At 45.5% G+C, this 10,101-nt stretch overlaps 2 protein-coding genes across 3 annotated transcripts; one reads left to right on the top strand and one right to left on the bottom strand.

Moving 5' to 3' along the window:
• Nucleotides 1-1,489: 1,489 nt before the first annotated feature.
• On the top strand, nucleotides 1,490-6,960 carry UBD (ubiquitin D). Of its 2 annotated transcripts, none has more exons than XM_031667019.1 (2): nucleotides 1,490-1,508; nucleotides 6,259-6,960. In XM_031667019.1, exon 2 carries the CDS (start codon nucleotides 6,289-6,291, stop codon nucleotides 6,727-6,729), a length of 441 nt encoding a protein of 146 aa, XP_031522879.1. In that variant the 5' UTR covers nucleotides 1,490-1,508; nucleotides 6,259-6,288; the 3' UTR covers nucleotides 6,730-6,960. The 2 variants fall into 2 exon arrangements, with proteins under 2 accessions (XP_031522879.1, XP_003897320.3); XM_003897271.5 differs by lacking the exon at nucleotides 1,490-1,508 and adding an exon at nucleotides 3,232-3,406.
• A 39-nt stretch (nucleotides 6,961-6,999) lies between these two features.
• On the bottom strand, nucleotides 7,000-9,839 carry LOC101009502 (putative olfactory receptor 2I1). The gene has a single exon (XM_017957724.3). It carries the CDS (start codon nucleotides 9,188-9,190, stop codon nucleotides 8,414-8,416), a length of 777 nt encoding a protein of 258 aa, XP_017813213.2. The 5' UTR covers nucleotides 9,191-9,839; the 3' UTR covers nucleotides 7,000-8,413.
• Between the last annotated feature and the right edge of the window lie 262 nt (nucleotides 9,840-10,101).

Below are 10,101 nucleotides of genomic sequence, written 5' to 3'. Positions count from 1 at the left end.
ACTTCAATAGAAAATAGGCTTTTTGTTAGATAATTTTGTCCAACTGTATGCTAATGTAAGTGTTCTGAGCATGTTTAAGGCAGGTTAGGTTAAGCTATGATGTTTGGTGGTTTAAGTGTATTAAATGCATTTCTGATTTTGGATATTTTCAGTGTACAATGGGTTTACTGGGATGTAACCCCATCATAAGTTAAGGAGCACCTGTACTTACTTCATTAAAATGCTGAAACAGTAAATAAGGTAATATTTAATAATAAATTGTTCAGTTCTTGAAATTTAAGTACTCACTAAATATTACTTTTCCTTTTTTGTTATTTATGTACTTTTCATTCATTTATTAATTCATTTGTGCATTTAGTAAACATTTATAAATTATTTCCTGTGCCAGACAGCATGCTGGAGCAGTGCTAAAGATACAAGTTAATTAAGACACAATCACGACCCTCAAGATTCCTACTGTTTTCTAAAGATTACAGACAATAGGGCCGGGCGCGGTGGCTCAAGCCTGTAATCCCAGCACTTTGGGAGGCCGAGACGGGTGGATCACGAGGTCAGGAGATTGAGACCATCCTGGCTAACACGGTGAAACCCCGTCTCTACTAAGAAATACAAAAAAAAAAAACCAAAAAACTAGCCGGGTGAGGTGGCGGGCGCCTGTAGTCCCAGCTACTCGGGAGGCTGAGGCCGGAGAATGGCGTGAACGCTCTGGGAGGCGGATCTTGAAGTGAAGCCTGAGATCTGGACACTGCACTCCAGACTGGGCGACATAACCGAGGATCGGGAGGAAGAGAGTTAGGGAAGGCTATTTGACGAAGATGCTGTTTACACTGTGTGTTCTTATAAATTCATGGCGGTGGGGATAGAGTTGGAGGAAAAGGCATGCTCAGTGGCATGGAGATGGCAGAGAGATTGGGGTGTTCAAGGATATGCAGGAAATTCAAGAAACGAGAATCCCCATAGACACAGACACAGCTAGACATATAGATCTGCAGCTTAGGTTGGGACTGTGGGTATAGATCTGGGTGGCTTCAACAGACAAAGATCTTTCCTGAGAAATGTCATCCTGGCTTCTCCTCCTGGAGCCAGTCTCTGGCCAAGGTTCCTTGTTGCCCCTGATACTTGGTGCAGACATTGGGACCAAGATAGTGTAGGTACTGAGGTAGAAGGAAAGTGGGAAAGGGTATGAGAAGAGAGTGACCTAATTTTAAGCAGCTTTTAACCATCTTCTCTTCCTCTTGTCTTCCTGGAAATAACATGAAGATCCAAGAAAGTGGTGAGTGCAAACAAAGTTTGAAAAGCGAGAGCAGTTTACTGAAATCTGGGTTTGTACAGCTTTTCCTTTCTCTTTTTCCAGGTACTTCCCCCACCCCTGCCATCCCGCAGGGCTTTCTGTTTCCTGATCACCCTGAACCTGATCTGACATTGGCCACTGGTAATGTTTCAGAATCTCCAAATCCCATTGGACAACGGATGAAGGGCAGCCCTTACCTGCTGTGTAGCAGCCAAAGGTCAGAACATTAGTTTCTAGACACAAAGGGGCCACAGGGACCTGGAGAAAGATCTGAAAGGAGAATAGCAGAGGCCAGTGGTTCCTAATGTATTCCATTAGGCATTCTTCTGCTTTTTATTTATCCTGCCTGTGTATTAAAAATTATGTCTACTCCACAAAATACATTTAAATAATAATTAATGTTTTCAATTTTATTAGCTATCTAATAAAAGCTTCATATAGAAGAACATGATTTATAGTAAGCTTTTGAAGTAGAGAAATGAGCTGTTGCATTTCATTACTCTACATCAATCCAGTACTTCTGTAAATTCGATTCTCCAGGACAGAACCTCCTAGAATAAGATGGGGTCATTTGCGATCTGTCAGTGAGTGAAGGTACAGTAAATGCCTCTGCAAACAGAGATGATAACTTGGCATTTTAAAGAGCTTCCTACTTTGAAAAGATTTGAAGCACTTGAAAACATACTTTTAGGCTGGACACGGTGTCTTACATCTGTAATCCCAGCACTTTGGGAGGCCAAGGTGGGCAGGTTGCCTGAGATCAGGAGTTCGAGACCAGCTTGGACAGCATGGTGAAACCATGTCTCTACTAAAAATACAAAAATTAACAGGTGCCTATTATCCCAGCTACTCGGGAAGCTGAGGCAGGAGAATCACTTGAAGTCGGGAGGCGGAGCTTGCAGTGAGCTGAGATCGCACCATTGCACTCCAGCCTGGGCAACAAAGTGAGACTCCATTTCAAAAAAAAAAAAGCTTTTAAAAACTGGTTCCATAGCAATGCCCTGAGAGTTTGGGAGGGGGCAGTAGTTAATTTGGGATACGAGGAGGATCAGAGTGATGGAGTAAACTTCCTGGGGACAGGCACACCTTTCTTGTCTCCATCTAAGTCTCAAGGTCAAGGGAGAGAGCGGCACCTTTAGGTTTGTCTGAGATCACAGTGGTGAGGTGCATCCAGGAGTAAAGGTAGAGAAATAGAGGCCCCGCAGTGTGAGAGTGGATGTTGATTGCTTTGTGTGTTGAAGTGAGGAGTCAGCATTTAACTGTTGGCTTAGGATTGTTCTCAAGTAGTGGATTTGGTTCGCAGTTTCTGGGACAGGGTAGGACGTATGTTGGAGAGCAAGACCCAGAAATCCAATGTTATTTTGCAAAGGGAATTTTACAAGCAAAGTTTTCTGAGCCTGGAAGACACTTAGGAATCTTTTCCAGTCATCTCATTTTATAGACGGGGAAACCAACATCTAAGGAGATGAATGGATTTGCCCAAGGTAATGTAGCAAGTGGCCCTCCTGGGACTCTAACTCGTATCTCCTCTCAGTCTGAGGTTATTTCTCCTGTCTTCTTAAGGCATGTTTCACATCTTCTGCCAGACTAGCCATGTCAGGCTCACAGTCACAGCACTCCACACAATGCTGACTGCCGTATCCTGCCGGGGTGCTCTCGTTCTTAGGACGGCCCCTGAGTAATGGGGTGCTCTTAAAGGCAGCATGAGAGGTTCAGCAAGCATTACAGGTCTTCATGCCAGTGAGGGCCCAGGCCACAGGACGGACAGTAATAAGTCAGGACTGGGAGAGGAGAGGTGGATTTTTAATCAGGGAAAACTTTTCAACACAGAAAGACCATCCCGTTTGGAATGAGGATTGCAAATAGATTGCCTGAGGGGAGAAGTACGTAATCAGAAAGCATTCTTTGTTTATTAACTCCTGCCCAGCAAAAGTGAAAGAAAATTCATGGGAGCATGCAAGAACAAAGGGCACAGCAAAGCTGGACAAACTCAGCAATCCAGGAGGGGATTTCCAATTCAACGCTGGTATATAAGCTGGAGGCAAAATCCTTTTTCTGTCTCTGGTTTCTGGCCCCTTGACTGCAAAGATGGCTCCCAATGCTTCCTGCCTCTCTGTAAGTTGGGATTTGATAAAGGGGATGGGGAAAGGAAAAGCCCTTTCAAGAGATGGGGAGAGATCTTAGAAACGGGGGATGGACAGTACTCAGGGCTCTGGGTGGCTGGGCAGGCATCCTTAAGGGGAAGAGGCTGGCATTGACATTTGCAGAATGAGAATAGGGATTGTCTGAAGAGAAGCTGGTTATCTGGCTTCTGTGTTCTTTTTTAAATCAAACATTGGACTAGCTACTCTTAGGGATAAATGGTAGAAAAAAAAGTGGGGGTGAGCTTTGTGTTCCACAGGGCTGGTGAGATTTGAAATTACGGAAACATTTTTTAGGGTTCTTAAACTTAATCTTCTCTTTTCTCTCAAAGGAGAGCTTCACAAAACTCATTTATCTGAAGTTGTTAATGATCTAACACATTACATTATATAAGAAAATATGCACTATGGAGAGAACCTGGAATTAAGGCAATGCTTAACACAGATCCTCCAGTGAAGAAATGTCTGCAATATCTAGATTGGGAAAATATTTCTGAATGGAGTATGAGGGAGGTCTTCTCAGGCTTTCAAGTGGCCATTAGGAGTGAGTTTTCCAGTCTTTTAGGGTTTTCCAGCTATTGAAGTAAGACTTAGACATAGTTCCTACCTTCTGTGAGTGAGGCCCTGGTCTAATCAAAGGAGATCATATTCTATATCAGGTAAATATAAAAACACAAGAAATATAAATTAACAAGAAACATTGAACGTAGTGTCACTGTAATATGTAAGTTATTATTATAAAGCAGTGGGAGATTTGAAAAAAAAAATAACAGTTCAGTGATTATGTGTCCTACCCAGGATTTCCTTCTGAAGTATTGACAGAGGGTATCCTATTGCTGTATCTTATGAGGCTGTCATATTTTAGAAATTCTCTTTGACAGTTGTTTTTAGAGTCTGGTGTACATCTTTTGAGGCTCTGTATTTACTTTTTGACATTTGACAAACTTTATCTGGATAGGAGAGGCAGGTAAATAAGGTGGAAAATCTTTAATTACATCTCGAGATGAATAAAGGGTATGTTTTTTACATCTATTGAAATGCACAGAAAAGCGAAATAAAAAATTGTCAACTAAAAAAAATCACACAATTTATAAATTTAGAAAGGAGACTTCATTTCTTTTTTTTTTTTTTTTTTAAGACGGAGTCTCGCTCTGTCACCCAGGCTGGAGTACAGTGGCCGGATCTCAGCTCACTGCAAGCTCTGTCTCCCAGGTTTATGCCATTCTCCTGCCTCAGCCTCCCGAGTAGCTGGGACTACAGGCGCCCACCACCTCGCCCGGCTAGTTTTTTTGTATTTTTAGTAGAGACGGGGTTTCACCATGTTAGCCAGGATGGTCTCGATCTCCTGACCTCGTGATCCGCCCGTCTCGGCCTCCCAAAGTGCTGGGATTACAGGCTTGAGCCACCGCGCCCGGCCTAGGAGACTTCATTTCTTATGAAGGGTTATAGTCTGCAAGGCAGTCATTCTGACAAGCTGAGAAGCTCAGCTTCTGGTTGAAAACCAAAAGCAAGCTTTGTAGGAGGAAAGTGACACAGGAATTTATGCTGAAGGGGTTTGCTAAGTATACATATCCAATAGGTTATGGCAGAGGCAATGAATATTCATGAAGGGAGTCCTAATGCATGCATGTTGAATAAGCTTGCATGTTATATACCACCCATGGTCACTCTGAGGTGGAGACTTAACATTTAATTGCATTACAGTTAGGCCTTATACATGAAAAGGTGAAGCAGGGACACAAAGGCATTCAAATGTGCAGCTTCTGTAGACTAGCCAGAACCAGTCCATGGTCAGTGGTCTCTTATCAGGAGAAAATTACTGAAATCAGTCATTTGTCCAATTAAAACTGTAGTTATGGCTTGAGGAACAGGGGGTCAGTTAGCTTGTGGATGAACTGTAATTGTTTTAATATTGTTCCTCTCGAGGCCAGTGCTTGTTTAGCTGCTAGAGAAAAAAGAAAAATACTTTGTGGCAGTTAGAACGTAGTTTATTCTTTAAGTGTAGGGATGCATGACTTAACTCTTGCCTATTATAGCCTTAGGTCTTGTTTAAAATTTGCTACAAAAATCTTATTGCCACCAATAATCCATTCTTTCAGTCTTATAATCTCTAACGTTGCTAGTCAGTTGTGTCTAAACTGCAAAAGGGAGAAGATATAATGAGGCATGTCCAGCCTCCTGTTTCATCATGACTGAGGTATTTTATTTATTTATCTTTTTGAGACAGAGTCTCACTCTGTTGCCCCAGCTGGAGTGCAGTGGTGCCATCTCCACTTACTGCAACCTCTGCCTTCTGGGTTCAAATGATTTTCATGCCTCAGCCTCCTGAGTAGCTGGGATTACAGGGACTCACCACCACGCCTGGTTAATTTTTGTATTTTTAGTAGAGATGAGGTTTCACCAAGTTGGCCAGGCTGGTCTCGAACTCCCAGCCTAAAGTGATCAGCTTGCCTCAGCTTCCCAAAGTTCTGGGATTACAGGTATAAGCCACTGCCCTTGGCCCAATGACTAAGTTCTTAAAATTTCTCTAGGGTCCCCCTGAGCAAGAGAGGGTCCGTTCAATTGGTTGGGGGCTCAGGATTTTATTTTTCATTCTCAAGATTGAAAAAAAGGTGTGATTATAAAGGAATGGGACAAATTTTCTTATTTGTGTTGCAACTTGGTAATTCCAAAGGAGAAGTTCCAAGAAAGAGAGGGACACTGGCTACTGAACAGGAGCTAGGAGACCAGATAGATAGCGGAAGGGTGGGAGCCATTGTGGTGGGGAGCAGAAATGTAAAGTGAGGCAGGCATCCTAGGCAACTGTCTTGTGGCTTCACTTCCCAGGTGCATGTTCTTTCCGAGGAATGGGATTTAATGACCTTCGATGCCAACCCAGAGGACAGCGTGAAAAAAATCAATGAACATGTCCGGTCTAAGACCAAGGTTCCTGTGCAGGACCAGGTTCTTTTGCTGGGCTCCAAGATCCTAAAGCCACGGAGAAGGCTCTCATCTTATGGCATTGACAAGGAGAAGACCATCCATCTTACCCTGAAAGTGGTGAAGCCCAGTGATGAGGAGCTGCCCTTGTATCTTGTGGAGTCAGGTGATGAGGGGCAGAGGCACCTCCTCCAGGTGCGAAGGTCCAGCTCAGTGGCACAAGTGAAAGCAATGATCAAGACCAAGACGGGTGTAACCCCTGAGACCCAGATTGTGAATTGCAATGGAAAGAGACTGGAAGATGGGAAGATGATGGCAGATTATGGAATCAGAAAGGGCAACTTACTCTTCCTGACATCTTATTGTATTGCAGGGTGACCACCCTGGGGATGGGGTGTTGGCAAGGGCCAAAAAGCTTATTTCTTTTAATCTCTTAATCAACGTGAGAATGAGATGAGTAGAGTAAGATTTGGGTGGGATGGGTAGGATGAAGAATATTGTCCAACTCTGTTTCTTTGATTCTAACACAATTAATTAAGTGGCAGGATTTTTAATAATGTATTACTGAGACTAGTAAATAAAATTTTAAGGCAAAATAGAGCATTCAAAGCCAGCTTGCAATTTAATTCTTTCTTGATACCTTGTTATTTATGGAAAAACTCCTATCTCCTTTCCTTTTTGACAAGAGAGTAAGTTTTAGATTGGGATCCATGTTCTACTGATTTCTGAATTTCTGTGTTTGTTAAGCCCAGTGCTTTCTTTATATCACTCAATAATGGTTGAACCAAATTGAATTTCTACTTACAGAGCATAGTGAAATGATTTATTTTAAAATGAATTAGTTGCTCTGACATGATCATAATCAAATTACTAAACATTTTAGAAACTAAATTGAGCTCCTTTCCCCCTCTTCTCCTTTAAGGCTATTTGGTATGAAATGAAGTCTGGCACCATGCCCCCTCCCATTCTCTATGTCCCACACCCAACTAAAATTGTTATTATTTATGGGGATGATGGTGGGCAAGGAAAGGTATTTTCCACAGGGATCTAGTCATTGTGTGTAACTAGTGGGGGTTCCTAGGGGTAGACGGACACTGGGAGAGAACAAACTTTCTGAAGCTGGGAGACTGTGGACCACCCTCTCTCCTACCTGCCTTAGGGTCTAGCAGGTCTTCTGCATGATGAGGGTGCCAGTCTGGGTGAGGGTGGGTGAGGAGCTGGCTTCTGGATTGACCTCAATATTCTACTCAGGTTCTGCTGATTGAGCATTTTTCTTTCTGCTTTTTTTCCATGAGTAGATCCCTGTTCCTGTCTTGAGAACTTGAGTCCCTTCCTCCATCTTCCTCCCTCCATTTACTCCTCTTTCTGACTCTCTTGCTCTCTCGCTCTCTCTCATGTCTCACTATTGATCACCTGTGAGTTTTTTTCACAGCCTGAGACATGCCCGCCTTCTTCCACACTCGTCCTAGTTCCTTGTTTCTTTAAAACTTGTTCAAGAACCAACTCCTGCAGGAGGGTTTCCCATCTTAACCCCCCTCAGCAAAATTCACCACCACTTATGGGCTTTCCTCATCACACTTATGGGTGAAATGCCCTGGGGAGGGCACTGGTCCCCTGGCAAGGTCTGCACTAGGTTGGACTGGTTTCCGAGAAGAGAGTCCATGGCCTCTTTTTCTGGATGACCCTCTCCTGCAGAGTAGGGACTATGATTTTCTTGTCAACTTGAGACTTCTGATGGCAGAGACCAAGAGGTCTTCCACGGTCTTCCATCAGATAGGGAGGAAGCTAAAGGCAGTCATCACATCCATCATCTTACCTGCACGTGGAGTCGTGAGGGGTAGGTTTTCCTTCCCTAAACTTGTGTATATAGAGGATTTAGGAATTTTCCCTCAAGAACTAAACATTTCCACACGGGAGGAAAACGTTTTCCCCATTGGACTCCTTAGGACAAATCTTGCAGATTATCATAAAAAAATGAACAGTTTGAAGTCTAAACTGACTCACTAATGGGTATTTCCATCCTTGGGTTCTGGCTTAATACTTTCTCCCCTCCCCAACCTACTCACTGTACAGCCTGGCCTCTCCCCAGACTCCACAGCAGCCTCCTCGCTGCCCCCTTCACTTCCTTATTCCTGAGGGTGTAGATGAGCGGGTTGAGAGCGGGTGTGACCACGGTGTAGAAGAGCGATACGAACTTGCCCCGTGCCTGGTTGTAGCGCTGCGCGGGCTGCAAGTAGGTGTAGATGGCCGAGCCGTAGAACAGGCAGACCACTGTCAGGTGGGACCCACAAGTGCCCATCGCCCTCCTCCGGCCTCCGCTGGACCGCATGCAACAGACAGCTCGGGCCACGGCACCATAGGAGGCCAGGATGACAGCAGACGGCAGCAGCAGGATGACCACGCGGGCGGCGAACATCTGGTTCTCGGTGGTGTCTCCGTCGCCTCCGCAGGCCAGCTTGAGCAACGCCGGCAGCTCACAGATGAAGTGGTCCAGCAGGCGGGGCCCGCACAGCGGCCGCTCAGCCAGCAGCGCGGTTTGCGCAACGGAGTTGGTGAGGCCGCCTAGCCAGGAGGCGCTGGCCAGCGCGCGGCATAGGCGCGGGGAGGCGAGACCAGCGTAGCGCAGCGGGCGGCACACTGCGGCCGCGCGGTCCAGCGCCATCACCGCCAGGAGGACGCACTCGGCCGAACCCAGAGCCAGCGATGCGCACAGCTGGGCCATGCAGTGGCTGCGCGGAAGCCAGAGCGCTGGTCCGCGCAGGTTGGCCAGCAGGGGCGGCACCACGCTCGTGGTGAAGCCCGCGTCCACCAAGGCCAGGTGGCAGAGGAAGTAGTACATAGGCGTGTGCAGGCGCGGGTCGCGCACCGTCAGCAGCACCAGCACCGAGTTGCCGGTCAAAGTCAGGAGGTAGCAGAGGAGGACAAGGGCGAAGAGGACAGGCTGCAGGGAGGGCCAGTCGGAGAAACCCAGCAGGAGGAAGCGCTCCTCTGTGCTGTAGTTGGCCTAAAGGAGGAAAACTCCCAGAATGTTTGGAAGGTCGAAATAAAAAAGGGTGACTACCCCCCTTATAAGCAAAGGAAAAACCTTGGAGTGTGGGGCTGGGTTGGGCGAAGGAGTGGAAGCATATACAAGGTTAGTTTGTGGATTGTAATCCCGTTTACAGATGAGATTACTTAATAATAATCCCCCTAAGAATAAGAGCAACACTCCAAGATTGGCCTGGCCAACATTCGGTAGGCAGAATGATCACCTCCGTTGTTTCAGGTACTCTGTGTTTATTTATGCAACTGTTCATGTAAAATGGAGACCAGGCCAGAAGAATCCTTGAGCTGGCAGAGCCAGTTGGGCCTCCTAAGTAACATTAACCTTGCTTGATTCGCAAGCATGTCTGAAACTTTATTTGTGCCATTTCTTGTAAATGCCTATATTAAAGAAACGTAGAACTTAAGCTCAACCAATCAGAAGCAGCCAACAAAAACTTAACTGTATAACTGTAACCAATGAAATATTTGTTTGGGTGAGGGGGAAGGGACAAGATGGAGGAAGGTGAACAAGATGGAGCAGTCCCTGTTGTTTCCGGGTTCTTCATCACAGATTTTCCCGTGCCCGGGAAAAGAACCAAATCAACTGAGCATGCGCAGAGTGATGTCAAGCTGGGGACACGGAAATTCAAGAAGCCACTCCTACACACACGCCCCAAACTCCTCCCCTTCCAGCTCCCAGGCATAAAAGTCTGCTGCAGGCAGGAG

Source organism: Papio anubis, chromosome 6 (assembly GCF_008728515.1).
Source record: "Papio anubis isolate 15944 chromosome 6, Panubis1.0, whole genome shotgun sequence".
NCBI lineage: Eukaryota > Metazoa > Chordata > Mammalia > Primates > Cercopithecidae > Papio > Papio anubis.
Note: the sequence above shows the minus strand (reverse complement) of the source record. Positions and strands in the feature narration are given on the sequence as shown.